The 23,580-nt window shown below is 41.7% G+C and overlaps 8 protein-coding genes across 8 annotated transcripts; 3 read left to right on the top strand and 5 right to left on the bottom strand.

Moving 5' to 3' along the window:
* Positions 1 to 514: 514 nt before the first annotated feature.
* Positions 515 to 5,268, bottom strand: EAF02_001818 (uncharacterized protein). Its single transcript, XM_038897866.1, has 2 exons — positions 4,044 to 5,268; positions 515 to 3,985 (listed from the first exon to the last, which is right to left on the bottom strand). The coding sequence occupies exons 1-2, from the start codon at positions 5,157 to 5,159 to the stop codon at positions 782 to 784; spliced, it is 4,320 nt and encodes a 1,439-aa protein (XP_038762841.1). The 5' UTR covers positions 5,160 to 5,268; the 3' UTR covers positions 515 to 781.
* Positions 5,269 to 8,159: 2,891 nt separating this feature from the next.
* Positions 8,160 to 9,877, top strand: EAF02_001817 (uncharacterized protein; the record flags this gene model as incomplete). The annotated part of the gene is made up of 7 exons (XM_038897865.1): positions 8,160 to 8,302; positions 8,373 to 8,425; positions 8,489 to 8,726; positions 8,783 to 9,140; positions 9,204 to 9,451; positions 9,520 to 9,720; positions 9,811 to 9,877. 7 exons carry the CDS (start codon positions 8,160 to 8,162, stop codon positions 9,875 to 9,877), a joined length of 1,308 nt encoding a protein of 435 aa, XP_038762840.1.
* Positions 9,878 to 12,186: 2,309 nt separating this feature from the next.
* On the bottom strand, positions 12,187 to 14,655 carry EAF02_001816 (uncharacterized protein; the record flags this gene model as incomplete). Its single annotated transcript, XM_038897864.1, has 14 exons — positions 12,187 to 12,374; positions 12,535 to 12,654; positions 12,735 to 12,809; positions 12,899 to 13,038; positions 13,125 to 13,212; positions 13,276 to 13,329; positions 13,387 to 13,441; positions 13,494 to 13,589; positions 13,639 to 13,712; positions 13,777 to 13,814; positions 13,869 to 13,934; positions 13,988 to 14,065; positions 14,258 to 14,351; positions 14,454 to 14,655. 14 exons carry the CDS (start codon positions 14,653 to 14,655, stop codon positions 12,187 to 12,189), a joined length of 1,368 nt encoding a protein of 455 aa, XP_038762839.1.
* A 1,142-nt stretch (positions 14,656 to 15,797) lies between these two features.
* Positions 15,798 to 16,400, bottom strand: EAF02_001815 (uncharacterized protein; the record flags this gene model as incomplete). Its single annotated transcript, XM_038897863.1, has 1 exon — positions 15,798 to 16,400. The coding sequence occupies one exon, from the start codon at positions 16,398 to 16,400 to the stop codon at positions 15,798 to 15,800; it is 603 nt and encodes a 200-aa protein (XP_038762838.1).
* A 531-nt stretch (positions 16,401 to 16,931) lies between these two features.
* Positions 16,932 to 17,156, bottom strand: EAF02_001814 (uncharacterized protein; the record flags this gene model as incomplete). Its single annotated transcript, XM_038897862.1, has 1 exon — positions 16,932 to 17,156. One exon carries the CDS (start codon positions 17,154 to 17,156, stop codon positions 16,932 to 16,934), a length of 225 nt encoding a protein of 74 aa, XP_038762837.1.
* A 46-nt stretch (positions 17,157 to 17,202) lies between these two features.
* On the bottom strand, positions 17,203 to 17,640 carry EAF02_001813 (uncharacterized protein; the record flags this gene model as incomplete). The annotated part of the gene is made up of 3 exons (XM_038897861.1): positions 17,203 to 17,227; positions 17,287 to 17,571; positions 17,624 to 17,640. The coding sequence occupies 3 exons, from the start codon at positions 17,638 to 17,640 to the stop codon at positions 17,203 to 17,205; spliced, it is 327 nt and encodes a 108-aa protein (XP_038762836.1).
* A 277-nt stretch (positions 17,641 to 17,917) lies between these two features.
* On the top strand, positions 17,918 to 19,224 carry EAF02_001812 (uncharacterized protein). Its single transcript, XM_038897860.1, has 4 exons — positions 17,918 to 18,020; positions 18,072 to 18,564; positions 18,617 to 18,685; positions 18,736 to 19,224. Exons 1-4 carry the CDS (start codon positions 17,992 to 17,994, stop codon positions 19,072 to 19,074), a joined length of 930 nt encoding a protein of 309 aa, XP_038762835.1. The 5' UTR covers positions 17,918 to 17,991; the 3' UTR covers positions 19,075 to 19,224.
* A 387-nt stretch (positions 19,225 to 19,611) lies between these two features.
* Positions 19,612 to 20,746, top strand: EAF02_001811 (uncharacterized protein; the record flags this gene model as incomplete). Its single annotated transcript, XM_038897859.1, has 2 exons — positions 19,612 to 19,749; positions 19,874 to 20,746. The coding sequence occupies 2 exons, from the start codon at positions 19,612 to 19,614 to the stop codon at positions 20,744 to 20,746; spliced, it is 1,011 nt and encodes a 336-aa protein (XP_038762834.1).
* Between the last annotated feature and the right edge of the window lie 2,834 nt (positions 20,747 to 23,580).

Raw genomic sequence — 23,580 nt, 5'->3', positions numbered from 1 at the left:
TGCTGGATGGAATGGGAATGGGAATGGGAATGGGAATGGGAATGGGAATGGGAATGGGAATGGGAATGGGAATGGGAATGGGAATGGGAATGGAATGGGAATGGGAATGGGAATGGAGTGTATGTTTGTTGTTTGTATTGGGGATTAGGTATTGGGGATTAGGTATTGGGGATTAGGTATTGGGGATTGGCGATTGAAATTCACATCAGGAATTAGAATTTGTGTGCTGGAAGTGGGAAGTGAGTAGATGTTGTAGATGAATGGATGGATGGATGAATTTGTTCTTTTTGTTGAATTTCAATTTTCTATCTAGGTATACGAGTGTAGTAAATAAGTAAAGGTAGATAGGCAGTGGGTTAGTAAGTAGGTAGGTGTGGGTAGATAGATGGCTTCTTTGAGATTTGCTTATAGATTCTATGTGTCTCTGCTGGTGGAGGTGGTCGTGGTGGATGTTCATGTCAATACTACTACTGCTATGCATGGTTGAGTGATGCGGAAGACAGACAAAAGTGGAGGAGATATAAGTATATTCAGCCTCTCTCGAGAATGTAAATGTAAAAGTAGGGTCTTCGAGTACCCAAGTCATATAAATCTAATTATCTACGGTCATATAACATAAATCTACACCAACACAAAAATCCTATCAATCATTAAAAGCAAGAATGATGTAAACAACCTTACGCCTTTCCTGTATAATGCAATAAAATATCCTCCCATCCTTCTATTTTCATAAGCGGGGAATGTCTAGCGGAAAGCATGACATATTAAAACGGATCACCTCCTATTCAGCCCCCTTGGTCTTCTTAGTCCTCAACTTCATCAACAAGAACACTAGCGCATATCCACTGAAAACAAACAGCGCGCATATTCCCGCATCCCTCCATCCATATGTATAGGTCTTCAAATTCAAGGTTTGCAAATAATCGGTTCCGGTTGTGTACTCACAAACTTTGCATCCCTCTGTCGCATCTGGGTTTATCAGATTTGCCGCTGCCCCCATGCCCTGCATATACGAAGCTAGATACTCGCCACAGGTACCATTGGCAGGGTTGAAGATGGCGAACTCGGATTCGCGACATGTGATGGGGTGATCCCAGGTGGTGAAGACGAGGAGAGAGCCCATGAGATAGTTGAAGGGATTGATGTAGTACATCCAGTATCTCCAGAATTCGGTGATTTGCGCATATGGCACGAGAACACCACAGAAAGAGACCAAGGTTCCGATGACGAGAGGGTTGACCAGCGAGGCGAATACTTCGTTTGGTGCGTACGCAGCGACGAATTGGCCAATACCGGTGTAGATGAACTCATAACAGATCATGACGAAGAGAACGGATCCTGCTCTGTGGGAATCGGATGGGAATCCAACGGTGTAGTACCAGCAGACGTAATAGAGGATGGCGCAAATAACAAGGTAGGGGAGTTCGGAGACAACGTTTCCGGTAGCGAAGGCCCACCAGGAATACATTTTTGATTTTTTCTCTCGCACTTCGTAGATATCTCTTCGTTGGAGGAAAAGTGGTTGCAGTTGAGCCATGACACCCGGTGCGACGAAAATGAAGTTGAAAATCGTGAAGAGACGTAATTGTAGATCGCCGACCGAATCTTTGATCATCCAGAAACTGAATCCGTTGAAGAGTGCAGATCCAATATGCAATGCGAATTTGTTGTTGATGTAATCTGTATTACGGTAAATGGATACATTCATACGCTGGGTGACAAGTTTGAGTTGTTGCCACATGGGGGTTGCGAATTCAAAGCCATCGTCTGTTGTTCCAGGGGGTGCAGCGGCAGCAGTGTCAATGATTCGATCGAGTTCCTTAACCGTGTATTCATATTCGGGTGAGTTGAGCCAGACATCATTCCAATCTTTTCCTTTACTCAAAGCACCGGAAACAACGTCAATCATGTGTTCAGCGGGATTAGAAGATTCGGGACAAGGGGCATCGTAACGTGCGAAGTATTCCTTGATGGTTTTGGAATCCTCGCCGATGTCGCCGAAATAGACAGTCTTACCTCCCTTAGCGAGGAGCAAGAGAGAATCGAATTGAGCGAAGAGTTGAGCGGAAGGTTGATGGATAGTAACCAAGATGGCTTGGCCAGCATCCGCCAACTTCCTCAAGAAACGCACTGTATTGAAAGCAGCTTGACCATCCAGACCAGAAGTTGGCTCATCCAAGAAAATGAGAATAGAGGGTTTAGAAACTAGTTCCACACCAATCGTCAAACGTTTTCTTTGCTCGACGCTCAATCCTGCTCCGGTGTTGCCAATCAACGTGTTCTCCATATCGTGCATTTCCAAAAGATCAATAATCGTATCGACATATTTCAATTTCTCGGCGTCGGGGACGGTTCTTGGCTGTCTGAGAAGGGCAGAGAATTCTAAGGCTTCGCGTACGGTGGCAAGTGGTTCGTGTACATCCAGTTGCTCGCAATAGCCTGCCGAACGTTGAAACGAAACAGTGAGAGGTCGGCCATCAACAAGAATAGAACCCTTGATAGTACCATCTGTCTTGCGTTGCGCAAGCACGTCAAGGAGTGTCGTTTTTCCGGCTCCAGATGATCCCATAAGTGCACCCAACATACCCGGTTTAACCCAACCTTGTACATTGTCCAGGAGAACACGATCGCCGGATGGAGTTTTAACAGTATAAGTAAGGTTCTTCCAGGTGAAAACAGAGGTGTTGCGCATCAATTGATCACTGGCTTTATCTTCCACTTTGGTATCTTGAGACGTGGGGCGAGAATTCTCTTGGCGTTTTTCCTGGATACCTTGAGATTCCTCATCGCCTGCATTAGCAGCCTTGAGAACTGCAGCATTTTTGTGGGCCTTCTCTCTTGGGATCAACAAGACTCCTGATTTACCTCCATTCGCACTCCAGTTACTTGTGGAATAGATGGTTAGAGCAACAAACAAAACCCAGAAAGCCCAAATAATACCAAAGTTTCTCCAGATGTTGCTCGAAGAGTAAGAGAGTGAGTTAAGATACTGTTCTCCAGTAACACTGGTAGCTCCAGGTAGTGCCCCTCCCACACCAGCACAAGCTTGGAACGTCAAATCTGCGTATCCCGGTCCATTAGGCACCAAATTATTCGCAACACAAGGAATAATCTGATCCTTGAATTCGTTCGCCAGAATGGCCGAAAAGCCATAGGCAAGAGGATCGATCCAATAGATCCACACGAACCAAGGATGCATGTCTGGTTTCTTAATCATATATCCCGTGTACATAACCAGAGCACTGATCAAGAACCCAGACACTTTACTCGCGGCGTCGAATGTGGAAAATCCAGCACCGATGGCGCGGAAAAGTGCAGTCATACACATGGTCACTGCGAAAATAAGAATCCAATAAGTGAAGAATGCACCGGCATCTTGACGCAATCCAACCATGAAATACATGACGAGTGAGAAGTGCGAGATTTGCACGATCAGAACGGGGATATCAGCGGCGATTTGAGCGATACAGAAGGCGGCTGGATGGTAGAGTGCAAATGCTTTATGTTTAGCGAGGACAGGACGACCAGAGAATGAATCGGTGACTTCGGACATGGCGAGGAGAGCATTGAAGAGGAGAGAGAGGAAAAGAGCACCAGATTTGACAAAGATACCGCTGGAGTTGGCAGGGGCATTGTAAAAGAGAGAACCGGCGATGAGAGCTTGAGCGAGAGTAGAAAGTTGTTTGATGATGAAGGTTGCTTTGTCTCCCCAGATGATTTGATATTGACGAATAACGCAAGCTTTGACTTGGACCATAAAACTAGTGGTGAGAGGAGAATTCTTGCCGAGTTTAGGACTCTTTTCGAATTGTACAGATGTGCGGAAATCCTCGGTTCGTTGTTTGGCAATTTCGGTAGTGGGATAGTCGTATTCTTTTTCCATTTTGTTCTTGATGGGGTGGTTGCTGTATGCAGCGAGAATCTCACCGGCGGTTCGGGGGAATCGATTATGGAATTCGTCTCTGATTTTACGCTCGGTTGGTACCTGGAGTTAGATGAGATTAGTATGAAAATTAAATGTGACGATGAGAGAAAGAGCATACCGTAACACCGGTCAAGAAATCAGCAACATTAGCAGAATCATCACAGATGAAACCCAACTCCTCCATAAAAGGTCTTGCCTGTTTTCTTGGTCCATAATAGATCTGCTTGCCCTCGTCCAAAACCAAAACTTTATCAAAAAGATTATAGATACCATTACCAGCTTGATAAAGCGTAACGATACTGGCCAATCCAAAAATATCCGTCAATGCTCTAATAGCTTTCGTGTATTCCAAAGCGGTACTAGCATCCAAACCTCTTGTTGAGTTATCCCAACACATTACACTTCCTCTGGTGGCAAGCATCTCAATAATCGAAACACGTTTACGCTCACCACCGGAAACACCTCTCACATACTCATTTCCCACTTTGGTCTCGTGAGTGTGCGAGATACCCATACTCCTGAGTAGGAAATCGCGATTTGCTTGCTGATATTGCTCGGGGGAACTGACGTCTGAAGGTAAATGGAATGGAACCTTCATTCTCGTGGCGAAATCAATGGTTTGTCCGACAGTGAGGGTAGGGAAGAAAAGTTCTTCTTCGGTATTCATGACGATTTGTCCTCGGTATTGTTGTGCTTCAGTATGGGTCAATGATCCGAAATGTACATCACCCGTGACCTCTGCATATCCGTCTCGATTGTTTGAAAGCATCTTCAGTAGAGTCGTGCATCCAGCTCCAGGTCTTCCAAGAACCAATAACATTTCTCCAGGTTTAACGCATCCATGAGCATTGTCGACGAGAGTCCTCAAAGGTGGTTTTGCTCGTCCGTCCTTGATTATTTGGGGAATGTTGAATTGCGATCCAACATTCTCATTGATAGCTGCATCAGCTCCAATACCCTTGACCGTTAAATTCTTCCAAGTTACACCAAGATCTCTTCCTTTGGCTTGATCTTTTTCACTCTGCTGTCGCATAGCTTGAAGTTCAGGCATCAGGCTCCAATCTTCAGCCATACTCTTCTCGCCCTTAACATCTTCATCGGAACTATCGTAAGCTCTCTGTCGTTTTCGATCCGAGAAGGCGGATGATGATGAAAGTGCCCTTGTAAGTGCATTTCCATGTCCTTCGTGTGGTCGAACAATCGAGGAGAAACCCTCAGGCTCAGTGGCTGCCATGATGGCAATTGAAATCTTGATGTGGAACTACTAATTGGTAGGAAGCAATGAATTAAAACAAAAACAATGTATAAAAGATTACTCGGAATAAAAGGTCCTCAGATAGAAGTTGCCAAAAATTAATACGTAGGAGGCTTATTAGATACCTTCCAACAAAGGAGCAGTGAATAATTAAATAGTATTTCCAATATTAGATCGGAAACCACTTGATGTAAATATTCAGAAATCAAACCCACAAAAAGAAACCAACGAAACATTAAAATACCGAAACTACGAGCTGTATTCGAAGTATACGAATTATCTACGCCAAAATGCAATCGGCCACTCATCAAATTTTCCTTTTCCACAATCCTCTCGGACAACCAGAATACCGACAGTGCGTGCGGCGCGGGCTAACCCCAGGTTGACTTGTATGACAATAACAATCAACTGTACTTCGAAACGGAAACTTTCCCATAGATTAAGCGGATGATAAATCTTATATCGGTCAATATTAATAAAGTAAAAACTCAAATGAAAATGAATGCAGATAAAGGCTTAAAAACCGAGAGCCAACACTTTTAGGTTTTAACAAAGGGACCAGCCCTTCTCCCTTGTTCCTTTCCCTCAAATAAAAAGTAGCTGTTCTCGCTGTTGTACGCGAGACTAAGTTCTCAGTTCTTCACAGAATTGTCCGCAGAAGTCCGAGCAAGACCTCGTTCTAGCGTTGATTGCTGCATTGCTCCATCATTCCAAAGCATTGAACAGCCCTACCGTGATCTGTCAAATCAAAATGAAGTACCATGCTCATCAAGTAGGCTGTCATCTAGAAATCTAGAGCCAAGATGCAATGTGAGATCTATGAGGTCAAGACTATGATTGCTCAGTAGATTCCAGTTTGTCAAAGCCATCAAAACTGTTGATTGTCTCATCTTTATTTTCAAGAACTAACTTTTTTTGACATAAAATTGACCGTCCAAACTTCAATGCCATCAATGGTACGAGTAGGTAGGAGGGGGATTAGTGATACACAAATCGAAAATGTTGTTCTCACCGTAATCCCGTTCCTCCCTCCCCTTATCATTTTCCGTCCGAACTTCACTAACATGTCGTTTTCTGTCTGCCTTACCTCCGCACCGTGACTCCGTGAGTAATCTAATATGCTCGAATTCACCTATTTCCGTCCCGATAAGAAGATTAACAAAGGGGCTACTCAGCCTCTAAATATCAATTAACTCCTAGTGCATACGTGCAACGCAGTCTTTAAGCCTAGAATTGTTCTTCAGCGTCCAACAGATAAACAAAAAGGAATCTTGGACTTGGCAACGGAAAATCCAAAAAGCCCGTGATTTCCGTGCTGTGTCACTACTAAGCCTAGTTAGCATTAGCTCGTATATCCTTGTTGGTACTCGCGGTAGTGCATCATTACGGACTATCAATTATGCGTTGGAATTTCCGTAGAAGCTTTTCTTAGAAATGCGTTTGCTAAACCGTGTTGCTCAAATAAACTCGATTAATTGCGCAATCATTAATCCGTATACGACTTACTGTCCCAAAAGAAACATTTATCGTACATGATAGGAAGTACGGAATGAATTGTAAACTCGCTAGTTTAGCTAGTCGCTTCTTATGGCTAAGCGCCAGATGAGAAATCCCGCACACTATCCGTAACAGTGCACCACTTAACACCCCACTTGGTTGACATAAGTCCATACGGAGTGCTCTTTTCTCTAAGTTTGTCAACTGTATATATACCAGAAAACGTGGCCATTCTCATAACAAGATCGGGCTTCTGGCGCAATGGCAACGCGTTTGACTTCGACTTCTGTTAGAAATAACAGTCCTCTCCATCAAAAGATTGCAGGTTCGATCCCTGCGAAGCTCATCCTGCTTTTGCAAGTCTGGAGGTCCAGGAGCTTCGTTTTGCAGTTGAAATTGTGTAAATTAGTTAAGATTTGAGGAAGTTGTGGGAATTTGAAGTTTTTGTGACGGGAGTATGTTTTTGCCGTACCAGTGAGTGTTTTTCCAAATGACACCTTTGAAGCTGATCAAGGGCTGTTCTTTGATATAAAAATAGTCACAATTAGTTGAAAATTGGATATGTAGTGGTGTGTTGAAGTTGGGGTATTTGTTGGGGGGGGGGGGGGCGGCGGGGTTTGGATTTCGTTATCCATCCACCCTAACCATTGTACACAACAGTTTGAGACTTTGAGTGGACTTCCCTTTGGCAAAATATCTAACAATTGAACAAATATTGGATCAGACCCAGCTCAAACTTAAACGTCGAAACAAAAAGTACGGGTGAGTTATGATTATTAACTATCAGTTTTGGATCTCAAGTGACACTTGTCAGATTTCCACTTGAAAACTGAAGTATGGCAAAACCATTCGAGCCATTCCACTGTGGTAGAACCAATATCTTGAGACTCGATTTCGATATCTCATTTAGGGTTAGGTATGGTTCATCCGTGAATGTCAGCTCCTTAGGTTACACGAGTAGATGATACGTTTTTTGCCAGAGGTTATAACAGCATTTCGTCTCTTTTTTCAAGAGCTGGACTATTCAAATTGAGACTTCAAATAATAGACAAAATTCAATTCTTATTGTTTGTCGGGAGCAAACGATTAAGTATCAATTTGCACGGATCTCGGATCCCGTGCATCCGGCCTATACATAGGGAAAAAAAAGATACCATAATTGATCACCCCGATAAATTCTACAATTAAATTATGAGAGTTCATAGTAATAAACAAAGTTTTGAATATCTTCAGTTATGATATACTTAAATTTTTGATTCTTTGAATTGAAATGGAATAATTGGATTGTTGAACGGGTTTCGCAAGTGGTCAATTCCAGTTGATTTTTCTCCTGTGAATAGCCGGCATATTCTTTCGCTCCACAAGAAATTAGTCCTTGAGTCAACGTACACAATTTCGATCTAAATATACAGTATTTCATATGTCCATATTTCTTCCACACTCTTATTAAAGAAACTCTAATCATAATTTCTATTCTTCGAGATGGAAAATCTCTCTTCCCGATGTCTTCAAAACGTCTCGTCAGAAGAAATCCGAAATTTCATGGGTACGGTATTTGGAAATCCTTGGTCTGAAGATAATCCAGATGGTATCTTTCCTATGGGCATTGCAGAGAATAGACTCATGTATGTTTGATCCTATATTTGAAATCGGTTCTCCATCCTAGCTGTGTGATTGACAGTTATGGAAATTTAGGCACGACGAAATCGCAAACTATATAAACTCGAATTTCCGGGCAACCCCAAAAAGTACCTTGTTGCATTTCCTCTTTCTATATCATCCGAAAATAAGCAAGTTCTAACAAAATACAGTGCTCACATATGGAGATGGACCAACCGGTTCTTTTGAATTACGTGCTGCTCTCGCCACATTCTGGAACTCAAATTTCTCACCAAAGGAATCTGTATCCAGGGACCATGTAACAGTTATGGGAGGAGGCTCTTCTATTCTTGATGCATTAAGCTATTGTATCGCCGAAGAAAATGAAGGGATTTTAGTTGCTCAACCTTTTTATGTTGGATTTGTTGGGGATTTTGAAGATCGTGCTAGGTGTGTTTTGTCTATGATCCTATCTACTGAAGTATTTATGCTCACTCGATGTAAAGAGTCAAAGTGGTTCCAGTACCGATCGGTGCACTCGAAGATGTGACTACCATGGCTGGAGTCGAGAAACATGAAGAAGCACTCATTGCCTCGAGAGAGAAAGGTGTAAAGATTCGAGGACTCATGCTCTGTAATCCTCACAATCCTCTTGGAAGATGCTATGCACCAGAAGTCTTGGAAGCATATCTTTCTCTCTGCTCGAAATACAATATTCACCTTATAAGTGATGAAGTATATGCGATGGCTGTTTTTCCAAATCAGGATATACCAAATCCAATGTCTTTTACCTCGATACTTTCAATAGATATTGGGAAGTTCTGTGATCCGGCCTTGGTTTGTGTGATCTATGGTATGAGTAAGGTATGTATTGACTTTGAATCTAGGCAACTACGAAGATTCCAATGCTGATATATGTTGTCATAGGACTTCTGCTCGAATGGCCTACGTATTGGATGTATCATCTCACAACATAATCCCACTCTCCATCGTACTCTAGGAGCAATATCAAAATTCGCTTGGGCATCTTCATTGTCTGATCACGCATGGACATTAATGCTGAATGATCAAAAGTTCCTAAATTATTATTTCTCAAATCTTGCTCAAAAAATGAGAGATGCGTATGAGCTCTGTACCAGGCGATTGAAAGAATTTGGTATTTCGTATATTCCTGCGTAAGCACACATTTCCTTTTCAACTTTCATCACGGGAGAGAGAGACTAATGAAAATTACGAAATACAGATCTTGCGGTCCTTTCATTTGGATAGATCTCCGTTCATATCTTACAATCCCGACAATCGAGGCAGAACGTATACTCTCGTGGAAGATGTTGAAACATGGGATTTGGTTAGCTACAGGTGAAGCCTTTGCATCTGAAGAGCCGGGTTGGTATCGTATTACTTTTGCCATGGACGAGAAAGATTTGAGGTTTGGTATGGATAGGTGAGTTGCTACTCTTTCCTTGGAAATTAGTTGTGATGAGAATTGGATTAACAATTGGGATTCTGTGCTAATTCATTACTCGTAATTTAGATTATTGAAAGTCTTGAGTATTGTGGAAGAAGGTAAGACACAATCTTTATTAGAAACACAAAACTGAAGTAGAGTCGTTGGCAAGAGTAGATCAACATGTAGATCGAGATATTGAACAGGAATACCCAGGATTTTCTAAATCTTCCCATCTTATTTCAAGAGAACAACCCATCTCGCATTCGCTGTACAATAAATAGAACATTAGAATACGCTTGCTTCGGTTTACTCTTGATAAGAGAAAACTCCATGATCGTTAGAAATCTGAGGAATGTGCAAAATAGATAAAGATGATACATAAATGTTAGATACAGGCACGAAAGACTACCAAAGACACGTAAGGAATATGATGATATCTACAAACAGCTGCTTTTTTTGAGCTGCTTCACTTCACTTATATCCTGTGATATCGGTGATATCTAACCCCACCAACCCCACTCAAATGCTAGATCTCATTTCCACTTGCAAATATGATCATTATAATAAAAATGCGATCATGCTACAACAAACAACGCCCGTTTGGCTTAGCGGTAAAGCGCATCACTAGTAATGATGAGATCCTAGGTTCGATTCCTAGAACGGGCAAATAACCATAAATTTTCAAGACTTCTTTTGCTTTTTTTTGCCTTGGACACCATCGATTCTATCAAGGGCTGAGTCAGGCACAGGCACAAACATCAAACCTGATAAAAAGAAATATTCTTTTTGATCACAATGCTCTTCAGCCAATAAGCAGAATCAGATCATCTTGAAAAATGGTGGATCCAACTCGATATTTGATTTGTTTACAGAATTTGTGCATATTGATTGATTAGGTGGGGTAGACGCACCAGCCCGAGCCCCTGACGATTCGCTACACCTGCCGCTATGCCCCGCTTATATTTTACACCACACAAACACAACATTTGAAGAAATTTAGTGTTCGTTCTAGATTCTCCACATGCATATGGTTGTTTGACCTATCATACACATTGCTTGTATTCACTGATCTCATTCAATGTCTTCTTGCGCTCTCTCACAGATCAAAAGTCGAAAAAATAACCTCCTGGACAAGAAATCTGGAATCTACCTTGGAGGATCACAAAAAGGCAAAATGATTACTCGCATGAGATCAGATACTCTCTGACGGGGAGTCGAACCCCGGTCTCCCGCGCATTGCCAGATGATGACAAGCGGAAATCATGACCGTTAGACCATCAAAGATGTTGTACATGTTGTATATGAAAGATAGAGCAGTCTATCTACATATCCTTTCAGTTCTGGAAGGCTAAAGTGGGGTAGTTATCTGGACATCCATTCCATTTGGAACTAGATCTTGAACCTTGTGGCAAGAATTCAAGAGTTCTAGACCTAATAAGTAGTTGCTGTTGCATTACCACAAAGTCTAAAAAGCATATGCCTTACACGTTTAGGGATTATATGCTATCACCATTGCCTAGGTAACCACATATGCACAATCTTACATCCCATAAAGTTCCCTCCTTCCAACAATCATGAGCAGTAGCCTCGCATACGCTTTTTGAACGAGACTGAATGCCTCTCATGTGATCCATCGTTATAAAGCTTCAAAGTCAAGGCAAAGCTTTTCCTGAACAATATGGACTTGTAAGGAAATCGTACATATATGTAAAAAACCGTTAATGAGAATTTAAAACCACATGCACCGCCGACATCGATAAAAAGACACAGCTACTGTATTCAATACGTCTACGAAACTCTCTAGACCAGTCTCACTGTATCTCACCATCCCAAGCATCGTCTTCCAAATCTTTGTCCTTCGCGGTATGGATACTTTCGACTATCTAATTATCAATTTCATCTCATCCACCATTGTTCTTCTATTAAGATTCTAACGTTTTCTTTTTACGATACTTCCAAGTTCCAACATAGATAAGCCAGTCCCCATTCTTCTGCTTGTGTATGATTTTCAAATTCCTATTGTGCAACAACTCATAGAACTAGCTGTGTATGTCATTCCAGAAAGATAGAAATTACTGATGTGGAAATCGGAAACAGTACATACAATCTCATCCTACTTAACCAATCGAGAATCATCACTCTCTTTCTGAATTCCGAGGAATATCATATTGGAAATATGGAGCAACGTTTATGAGAGAGAAAGCAGAAATTATAGGCAGGTAGGTTGATAAATTCTTTCTACATAGATCGTTTTATCGTGTTGGTAACCCCAAGTTGATATAAATGAGAGATTACTGTATATACTATTCACATCTCTATCATTTAAAATCGATGCTCTCCCACACAAGTTTCCACACTCAGTCTAAATCCTCATCTCAGTATCGCTGCTCACAACCTTCCCTCATCTTATCACAAATCTTCAACTCCCTACAAACCACAATCGTAAGCTCATAGCATACTTCACATTCCCGCCTCGACTGTCTGTCCAACAGCCAATTTCAAAACCTGTTTATCATCCGAGTGAGTAGTTTCATATCCCGGTTCTAGACCAGGCTCAGATGGTTTGACTGGCTCGGATCCGTAATCTTTGGGTGTTTCAACTGGAACATGTTCGCGGAGGGCGAGATAGGTTGTTGGCAGGCAAATTACTAATATCCGGTTAGTGAATGGAGGTATTAGGGCAGGGAAAGGGAATGAGAGGATAGTGGAGGGAATGCGTAATGGGAGTGGAGATAGTAAGAGGGAAAGCAAAGGGTAGGTACGAGGAGAATAAATCTGCTGAAGTAGGGAGATGAATAGAAAACGCACCAAGTAAGATAGTATTCACACCCATTGGAACACGACCTCTATACCAATCTCTCGTGTTGATACCGAAAGAGACAGCTTGGGCGAAGCTTTCTTGGCCGCGCAGGATTCCTGTAAAGCGTGCTTTGTAATTGTTAGCATCATACTGAGACGACCAGACTCAAATTCCTGAGAAAGCAGCTCGGAATGAAAGCTTAACGTACATAATTCTGAAATATTATCTTTTTTTGTGGATACGAAATAGTAGAGCCAATTTTGCAGCGACTGTTGTGAGAAAGCTGTTGATGGCGCGTATCATTAGCAGGTAGTTCTTTCTGATCATGTAGGTAGTATTGCCGTGGAAAGGTTTGAAGAGAGGGCTACCCACACCATAATAAGATGACAAAAAACCCCTTTGTGAATTCTCCATCGGTCCAATCGAGATCAGGTTGTTCGGCACCGAATTTCTCATTGAAAACCCAAGCGTATATCCAAGCTACGATATGCCAGAAAATCACGTAGTAGAAACTTTTTATACCTGTTAGTAGACGGAATTTGATGGATCTTGAAAAGTTTGGCTGGTAGAAAGCGAAGAGATTGGACGGTAGACATACCCGATGTTAAGGCGTTGCTTGACTGAGATTTTCTTGTAATCAAGTAGCGTACTCATGATTTGTGATGCGAACAAATTGGCAAAATTTCCTGTTCATCGTTAGAACTGTGAAAGGAGCAGAAGTGCTAAGATTTGGGAATTAGGACTCATACCGACAAAGCCAATCAAAGCTCTAGCACGAACTCCGAAGTAATAAACCTCATAATCTAAAGGATGTCAATTCTAGACTCTCGAATTTTAAGATGGGGGGTTCAAGGACTTACTTCCAGAGTATTGATTAAAGTATGCAGCCCAAAAGACAAGCAATAGGAGTAGAATCTTCAATGAAGTTAGTATAGTCCATAGCAGAGAGTCTATCGGGTAAATATACATCGCGTCTTGCACATGTTTTAGTGAGCGCTTTGATCTCTGCCTTGAAAGATTTTTCATGTACAATCTTGATTTTCGATCCATCTGATCTTTGGGCCTGGCAAAGTCAGCAAATTATACCTGGACTATATCTTGAATTAACCGACCTTGTCCGGAGGAGAGAGTGCAAGAGCTATGAAAGCAGCTAGACATTGAAGGGTAATGAAGATAATGTACACAGCTATACGGCACATTAGTACTTTTCCAGAAAGCAAACTTCAAAGAGAATATCAAGAGTCACTCGCCGTACCCAACCTTTCCCTTTTTCTTTTGGTTGCTCGCACTAATGTCTCGTCAATAAGAGCCACAAAGTATGAGATATTCAGACATCACGCACTGATTAAGACCCAAAACAATAGCACCACCAACAAGCGGTCCTCCTGTACGAAACCACAACCAAATACTATTTTCATTAGCTCATCTCTCGTACATCTCGAGACAATGGATTCCACTCACTTCATATATTTTCCTCTTTTTGCCGGTTCCGGATATCCCAACGCAACTGCCCCCTCTGAAGCCCAGAATAATCCTACACTGAACACGATATCATGTCAGTTGATCTATGCTATATCAAGCTAGTGTTCCCCAAGCTTATGAAATTCCACAAGTGACAGCTCCAACGAGAACCAGCCAGACAGTTCCATATCGATTGTTTGCATATAAACCAGCCCTATGCTTCATTAGCACTTCTCCTTGTTGAACTCGAAGGGAAAGGAGAAAACATACGAATAAACTGGATATCCCACTGCTCCAAGTGTCAATGTATATTTCAATCCTATCCGATTCGCAATTGGTCCTCCTAGTACACAAAATATTCCCACTTCACATCGAATATTAGCAAAGTTTCCAAGGTCCAATCTCCTCCCCAGAAACATAAATCAAGACCAATTAAGACTTGAAGAAACATGGGTGAGGAACATACTCAAACCAAAAACCAATGCATTAGCAGCATTAACCAAAAACGGCGATTCCGCACCTCCAGCACCTAGAGAAGACATCGCATTCCACATTCCTGGGGCCAGAAACCCTACTGCGCCTATTACAAAGGCATTGAAGAGCGATGAACGATACCATAGTTTTTTCTCTGGCTGCTGTTCCGACGGCGGTTGATCTAAGGAAGTCATGACTGCTACAGCCTGCGAGCGAGGAGAAACCGAGAATTATGACAGAGAGAGAGGGATATCGAATACGAACGTCGTAGCTGGACGGAAGGATATATATCTCTACCCCAACATCTAGCTCAGTAGGTAGCTACTGAACCAATATTGAATATTACCTCATCACATATACGGATTTTTCAATAGCCATGTTCATATTGTTGGAATCAGTATCCAGCTTCCTTTCTAGTCGTGAATCTCACTTGGCTACAAAGCTGCTTTTGATAGAATAAGAAGATTGGTTTTATATATGCTACAGAATCACCTCCATCGAAGAATTGCGTGATGGCATAAAATAAAGCAGCAATACATTTTCAGATGTACATTCAATGCGAATTTGACGCAGGTATGGCGAATGATGCTCATCATACATCCTAGTCTGTAAATCCCGACGTTGAGCCGATGATACCCAGCTAAAAAATTACATATTATCCACATTGGAGAAGATGGCTCGAGAACAAATGAGATATACACTACATATATATAGGTATATATATATATATATATGTTGAGAACCTGGCACCAGATTGCTTGATGTGTTCTAGATTATCATCTGTTTGTGCGAACTTAAGATCACCATATAACAATGTGCAAAAATGTTCATCCCAGCCAATTATCCTCCGCACAACTTTCAAGTACTACGAAATTCTTTGCTCAATGATATTTGTGTAAATCTCATTTGCAGGATTGTTTATCCTGGGAAATGTTGATGTGAACAGACCTAGATGTTCTAGGTTCTTGGTGGACTGATATCATTTGGCACATTCAAACCATATGGAATATTCAACGCGGGTTGGAAATTCATACCATTTTGGAACACTGAAATCATTTGGCACATTCAAACCACTGGGTATGCTCAAAGCAATTTAGACATTCAACCCACGTTAGAATGCTGAAATCATTTGGGACATTGAAACCATTTCAATATATTCAAATAAGTTGAACATTCATACCAACTACGACATTCAAATCAATCATAATACTCAAATCCATCCATTATATGTTTCAGATGCAAAAGCATCGATACAAAGTATTAACACTTAAAATCCAGCAGGATTCCTAATCAGCTCAATATCCAGCTACAGCTAAACATCTCCCCCAAGAAATCTTCACTTTCTCTTTCCAGCCTCCGATTCATCTCCATCAACAAAATTATCATCAAGCTTAAGGTCCTCCAAACTCCTAGTAGGAATAACGCTGGTCTCCCTCCTAAACGACACAGTCTTGCTCTCAGCGCCACCAAGAGCCGTCTTGACAGAATCCGAAGCTCTTCTCTTAGTTCCCCTAAACTCAAATGTTCCACCACCATGGTTTTCAGTAAGATCACCAAGTTCCGTATTCTTAGTGATACTCTCATCGGCCTTACGCTTAGTAGGAGTATTGAAAGCGCCTGATCCCTCCACACTTCTAGTATTGGCAGGTTCAGGAAGAGAGAATTCAGGGATCTCTTCGATGAGTCGAACTTGGTGCTTACGACGTTTGCTCGAAGTATGAGGAAGACCGCGGAGACCCAAAAGTATACCATGCTCGATGGAAGCATAGAAATTTGTGTCGTTGTCGCGGTTTGCGTTGGAAGAGGAGCCGTAATTCGACATTGGTTGAAGAAAGTAGATTGATGAGCTCTTTCTACCCATTGTTGCGGTAGGAAGGTTGGGGTTGTCGGAGGTGATGGGTGAGATGACTGGAGCTGGGGGTGGTTTGGGATTCGACATGTTGGCTTGTTGCTTTGTGATAATTTATTGGTATTGTTGTTGTTTCTGGTGTGGTAAAACTGGTTTCAATGGAGTGAGATATGAAAGAAGTGTGTAGGATATATTGAGTGCGGCTAGGGACTGCGGCTTGCTCGAGATTGATTGACTGTGGCTAGAACGATTGTCAGGGTCAACTTTAGCTATCTTATATTAACTCAATCTTGCCTTGGTGTGTTGTGATATTGTTGGCTTGTAGATCTGGATATTTATAAATGCCCAACTTCAATGGATATAATGTTGTGTGTCGTGATGGTAGTTTGGTTGTTGTTGTGGTATAAAGACATCAATATTTTATAGTATAGAAAATGAGACCTGATGTTCCTAAAAAGTATGAATGTGGAAGAATGAGAAAGAGTTGACTTGGTGTGCCTTGTTAAACCCTACTTAAGGTTTGGTTCACAAGAAAAGGCAGAAATGGTTTGTTCACGAGAGTGAATGATATCATTTTGTTCCATCCATTGCCATAGTGCTCACTAAGAAAGTGCCGACCTTCTAGTCCCCAAATTTCGACATTTGGAGGTTGAGAGCCCCATAACGAGAACAGAAACAACTTCGATACGATAGAAGTATGCTAATATCGATAGCACTTCCTTCGAATGTAATTGGTCTTCCAGTGCCATCCAATGCGCCACTTGCAATAATATATGAGGCTTCATTTTTGCCTGCATTACTGGAAGAATCGAAATCCAGAACCTTATTCTCCCAACTCCAAACCATAATGCAAATACATAGGTAATACACGATCCCCCGATCCACGGCTTTACTAATGATTCCGAAAATTCTTTTTTCTACACCAAAGGTGTTAATATATTAATTTGACCGCATCTTGAGACAGGGGAAAACTTACTGATAGAATAGATCCGTCCTACTACTACCCAGATTGATAATCTTCGGACATCCATCGCGGTCTTTCTCTAATCTTGTACACTCGAAGCAATAGAAAGCGTCTGAAATGCCTTCACCTCCACACACGACACATTTGTTTTGATAGTTTCCGAAACTACACTCTTCGCAGATGCGTACGAGAGTTGTGGGACGAACGTAGGAATCGCATACAGGGCACTTTCCATCGCATTTATCGCAGAGACGTCCGATAGCGATACCGGATTGCTTTCTGCACATTACGAGATCTCTAGAGGTAGGTTAGTAGCTGTAGTCTCAAAGTAGATAAGATTTGTACATACGGATGATGGCGAGACATGTTTAAGTATCTCTATAGATATGAAGCTGTAGGTTATCTTGTACAGTTCTCAAGAGCAGAGGTAGTTCAATTTTGAAAATTGCCGTAGTTGGAGAAGAGATGGTTATCTGAAGAGCTCAAGATCTTTATTATTGATATCACCGCCACCAAAATATCGAGCTTTCGTTCTTTGATTTCTAAGCACTGACCACCACGCTAGTACCGACAGGGATCTCTCAATACATCGCATATCCAGGTCAGTATCGCATGTGAATCAAATGGACGTGACTGAATGCTTTAAACAATTACATTTAATTTTCTACTTATCTGGTCGACATCATTTCGAAAAGGTCTACTAATAAATTCAAGGTGATGGTAACAAATATGACAGACACACCAGCGTGAGTAAAAAAACTCTAGTCATATCATGAAGGCTTACTAATAAAAGATAGACCCGTGGCATCTGCAGTTGTCGTTCCTAAACAAGATGCGCCAAACGTTAAAAGTCCCCGCAGGAAGCGTCGACAATCATCCGTGTCCGAAGATGCTTCTAAACGTCTCCGAATCTCCACCGAAGACAGCGCCATCTCTACATCCACTCTACATTCCTCTTCACAAGCTTTAGATTCTACAAAGCTTGAATCACCTGGAAAGAATCAACCTCTTGCTGTTTCACCAGAAGCCGCGAGAAATGGTCGTTCCGAAAGAAGAAGAAGTAGTGTTCAAGAGGAACGCAAGCGCGGCCAAAGATTATTTGGAGGCTTGCTGAATACTCTTAATCAAAGTACACCAAATGGACAACAGAAAAGGCGACAAGAGATCGAAGCACGACAAAAGGAGAGAGCCGCGCAACGAAAAGCTGAAGCAGAAGCTAGGAAGAAACAGAAGGCAGCGAGTCTTCAAGCGGTACGAGTGGTTGAGCAAGTGAAATTTCAGGAAGAATCGGTTAGTGATTTCTGAAAAAGGGAGGAGACAAGACTGATAGGTTTCTGTAAAGATGCGAATGCGACATTCGAATATGTTAGCTATAGCCCAGTTTCTTTCTACAGAAACAGAGCCAAAACTGGTAAGGACTATACTTCTACTCATTTCGGTTATGGTTGCTGATCCATCAAGTATTACAAACCATGGCAACTATCACCCAACAATGAAGCCAGAATCAAGACCCAAATCAAAGAAGTAGAGATGTTGATTGAAGAAGAAAAGTCCCAGTGGGCGAGTAAACATCCAGAACAAGATCCAAAAGCTGATGGGGAATCTGAAGTAAAGGTGACGTCTGATGTGATGATGGGTGAGCCTCATGTGGAGTCTCCATCTAATCCTAACATTGATACTACTAATCCAATCTCTACACTTGTTGCTCAGTCTTCACAGGTCAAGACTGAGAAAGATAATTTGGAAGAGCATAATGGTGAGGTAGTAGTAGAAGCAGAGGAGGATACTGTTATTTACTGATTGCTCTAAATGAATGGGTTAAGGAGTTTAGCTTGCCGGAAAATGCTCAAATGGTATTTAGGTGATGGTGTGGTGTTTTCAGGAGGTCAATGATATCCCACGCCAGCTTGTACTCTAGACCTGGCTATATTAAAATGTTTCTTTTCTCTTCACCGTTACTTGCAATCAACTGATGTAAGAGACTATATAAGTACCGGCCGCCAAGCCTACGACACTCAATACCTAGGCACAAGATGATATTCGGAGACACCGAATGTGGGACCAAAGTGGAATGCGACGCCATGAACAAATGGGTTGTCTCTCCATAATCAATCCTCGGAGTACGGAGTACACGACACATTGCCATGATGTGTTATGCGTTGCAGCAACGACTAATCAGTCGTTTGTTACCCAATTTTTATCGATTTGAACCGAGGCACGGCGATTGGTGGGGCAGCCTTGTTGTTTAAAGGGCCGACGTTTCCCACATCAGCCTCGTTTGAGATACTTTCATTTTTGACTTGTGTTCATTACATTTCACTTCAAACATATATCAAAATGGTCGATAAGCTTGCAGTTCAAGACTCTCGAGTCCAATATAAATCGGCTGATTTGAACGGAAGAACTTACTCGTATATTCTTGCCGAACCTCAAAATGGTGCCGAACCAGTTGCAACCATCTTCTTGATTCACGGAGTAAGCATTCGATTTCCTTTCTGAATTGTTGTACTGCTCCAATATTCAATCGAGAGTCAAATCACCAAGAAGCTTCTCAAAGCTTCAATCATTGTGTTACAAAAGTATACTAACTTTCATCTAGTTCCCTGACATGGCATTCGGCTGGAGATATCAAGTCCCCGCTCTCCAAGCTCTCAACTACCGCGTCGTAGTCCCCAACATGCAAGGCTATGCCACCTCTTCCTCCCCCCAAGAACTCAGCGCTTTTACCTACAAAACTGCCGCTGACGATGTTGCCGCTCTCGCAAAGGCCATCGGTGCCACATCTATCATCCTCGGAGGTCACGATTGGGGTGGAGCTGTCGTCTACCGTATTGCTCTTCATTATCCTAAACTCATCACTGCAGTCTTCAGCGTCTGCACACCTTTTTTCCCTCCTCAACAAAAATATATTCCCATGACCGTCCGACCAAATTTCAAATATCAATTACAATTCCAGGGTCCGGATGTTGAGAGGGAAATCCAAGGAAAGGAGAAACTGAGAGCGATGTTGAATGGGCTTTATGGTGGCCGATCCCCAGAGAAAGAACTTGGATTTTCTGTCTCCGAGGGTGTTCTCTTCCAGAATCTAGAGAAACTTGGTCCATCTCCTCTTTTGTCCAAGGAAGAATTAGATCACTACGGAGAACAGTATGCGATTAATGGAATCAGAGGCCCATTGAACTGGTATCGCACTGGCGAATTGAATTTTGAAGATGAGAAGGAGTTGGCGGAGGAATTCCACAAGGAGAATGGATATAAAATTGAAATTCCTACCATGTTTATTGGAGGATCGAAAGATGCGGCATTACCACCCGCTATGGCGGAGAACATGCAACAATGGTTCGGAGAGGGAAAGTTGAGAAAAGAGGAAGTTGCTACGGGTCATTGGGCTCTGTGGGAGAAGCCGGAGGAGGTTAATGCCTATGTTAAGGATTTCTTGACGAAGGTCGCAGGGGGACAAAGTCATCTTTAAATGGAGATGTGAGTGGAGGATAGAAATTCAGATCGAAATGGAAATTACTAGTTAAAGCATTTAGTAGTAAAAATGCCATTTTGCTTTCAATTGTACTCTGCGCCGGCTCTTACTTGTGATAGCTACCTACGTACCTAGGAGGGATTTATGCACATGGTCCAAGCTTCCAAGCACTGCGAGACGAAGATTTCGCCGTGTGAAATGAAGGGGTTCCAATAATCATCCGAAAATTTATTTAAATTTAGTGTTTCTAGGTACTAGGTAGGTAGCTATCTCACCCGACTTTCTCCTCTATCATATCAAAATACTTTACGTTAGGAATAGATCAGGTGATATGCCATATCTATCCTGGTACCTACCTAGGCACTTTCAACTCCTCAAAATACCGCAATGTTAGCGTTTATCGCGGAACATTATATAATACAAAAATACATATACCTAAATATACATATATATACATATACATGTACCTAAATATACAATCTAATCCAATCTAATCCAATAGGATATAAATGTAAGAGAGAGGTAAGGGTATCATTCTGAGCTCGCTCGCTCGCTCGCTCGCTCACCCGTTCCATCGGATCTGAAACCTTTTCTGGCGACTATTAATAATATGGTGCTGAGTACTGCAGGTGTGTTGCTGAGTTACAAATCTTGGAAGTACCTACCGATTAATAACTACCTAGTAGGTATGTATTTGGGGAGTGAAGGGAAGGGAAGGGAAGGGAAGGGAAGGGAAATAAGGGCTCGTTCGAATCGATTTTTTTATTTTATTGATGAAATCTCTAATAATAATAAAATGGCAAGGGATTTGAAATATTGAAGCTAATATATATTTGGATGAAGCTAATATATTTGAAATAATATTGGGACGTGTAAGGTTGAGTTGAAAATGAAGAAGATAATACTTTTTCTTAAATATATTCGTTCAACTATACCTCAAAAGCTGCTGTTGGTTATTGTATAGGAAAGATTGAGAAAATTTGTTGTATTTGTCACTTTAAGATTATTAAACTCAATATTTTATTAGATCTAATATTGTATTTAGTAAATGTATTTATTTAAGCCAATATATATTAAACTTAATATTATATTCGGTAAACACTATATTAGATCTAATATGTCTAATATATTGGTCTAATATCAATTTTTTTTTTTGATCCGAACGAGCCCTAAGACTGTGTAGATGGATAGTGTGATATATTATATATGAAGGAGATTGGAGATGGGAGATGGGAGATGGGAGTGAATGAGTGGGTGAGTGAGTGGGTGAGCGAATGAGTGAGTAGTGAGTTGCACTAGGTACCTAGGTAGGTAGAGTGAGGGATGCAGGAGAGGTGGGAGGGAGGAGGGAGGAGGTAGGGTAGGTTATTTTTGTGTATTTGGGCTTGCTGTGTGTGTATTGTGTGATGTGTGATAGTGATAGTGATATCTGGGTTTGTAATGTATGTCTGTCTTTTGTGGGTGTGTACACCTTGAGGATTGGATTGTGAATTTGTGAGGAGATGATATGTTTTTACCATGAGTACTAGGTAGGTAGATAGGTACTAGGTACTGGGTACTAGGTACTGGGTACTAGGTAGGTATCTCGGCAGGTAGATTACTCTGTATGCGGATAGAGGGGGAGTGAGTGGATGAGAGAGGGATTGGAAATATATGAGTGGCTATCTACCGAGTAGGCAGGTAAGGAGAAAGAGTCGAGGCTCAACGGACTACGAAGCAGAAGTGTTTAGGTAAAGAATGTAAGAAAGATGAATCATTGAATCATGTGGTACCATGAGGAAGGATGTCCACGGGTATTAACGTCACCTTTTTTCTTCGATACAGTCGAGCCTCTCTCGCTCACCAGAGATCCATTGGTGGGGCCCGGGGCGTAATGAAGCTTTGAAGCTTTGGATCCAGCCACACATTAGATATTATATGTCTATGGATCCATCCTATCTCAAGCCACCTAGTCCGAGGTTATACTGTACTGTGACTCTTGTCTGTAGACAAAGTTTCCCCTGAATGATATTGATGTGATCTGATATGCTATGGTTCAAACCTTCTTTTCCATGTCCGGCATTCACATCCGATGCAAATAACCCTTTACTCTGTCTGTACTGTGGAAACACAGTCAACTTCCATCCAGCCATCCAGCCATCCAACCATCCAGCCACTCTCCATTCAAATCACGTTCATGTTCACGTTCACATACCGATAGCAAATACATACCATCCCATACCATCCATACCATCCATACATACTGCACACTTCCAACACCGAATCATCTCTCACCACCACCACACACCCATCCAAGGCTTCTTTATCTAATTCAATAGATACCGTATTGGATCGCTTAATTAATGCTCCCACCAGACCAAGTTAGCCTCTTCCCTCTCCTCCTCTTGTTTTTATTCTCATTGAGTGTACCCGTGGACCGACCGACTAGAAGTAGAAAGTTAGAAGGCTGTCAAGTTTAATTTATTAATTATTATCTTTCATCCATCCATTCAAACCTAAAACCCGAAACCCAAAATCCCTTCTAATCAAAACGCTTCTTCAACCATTCCACCACAGACTGCTACCGTACAATCAATCAATCCATTCATCCATCCATCCATCCATCAATCCATCAATCTATCTACCTACCAACCCACTCATTCAATACCTACCTACCTAAGTAACTACTCGACCGACAATTCTTACTTCAATCAAAACCACCGCCACCACCACCACAACTTTCTCAAATATAAATTCAAACAAAAAATATAACAATTTAAAAAACTTGTCAATTTACTCCAAATTGATTTTCTTTTGATTTTTTTGTTCTTTGATTCATCACTTAATCCTAC

Source organism: Botrytis sinoallii, assembly GCF_014898435.1.
Source record: "Botrytis sinoallii strain Bc 23 chromosome Unknown BSIN_002, whole genome shotgun sequence".
Lineage (NCBI taxonomy): Eukaryota > Fungi > Ascomycota > Leotiomycetes > Helotiales > Sclerotiniaceae > Botrytis > Botrytis sinoallii.
The sequence above is the reverse complement of the archived record's forward strand: the minus strand, read 5'-3'. Positions and strand labels throughout refer to the sequence as shown.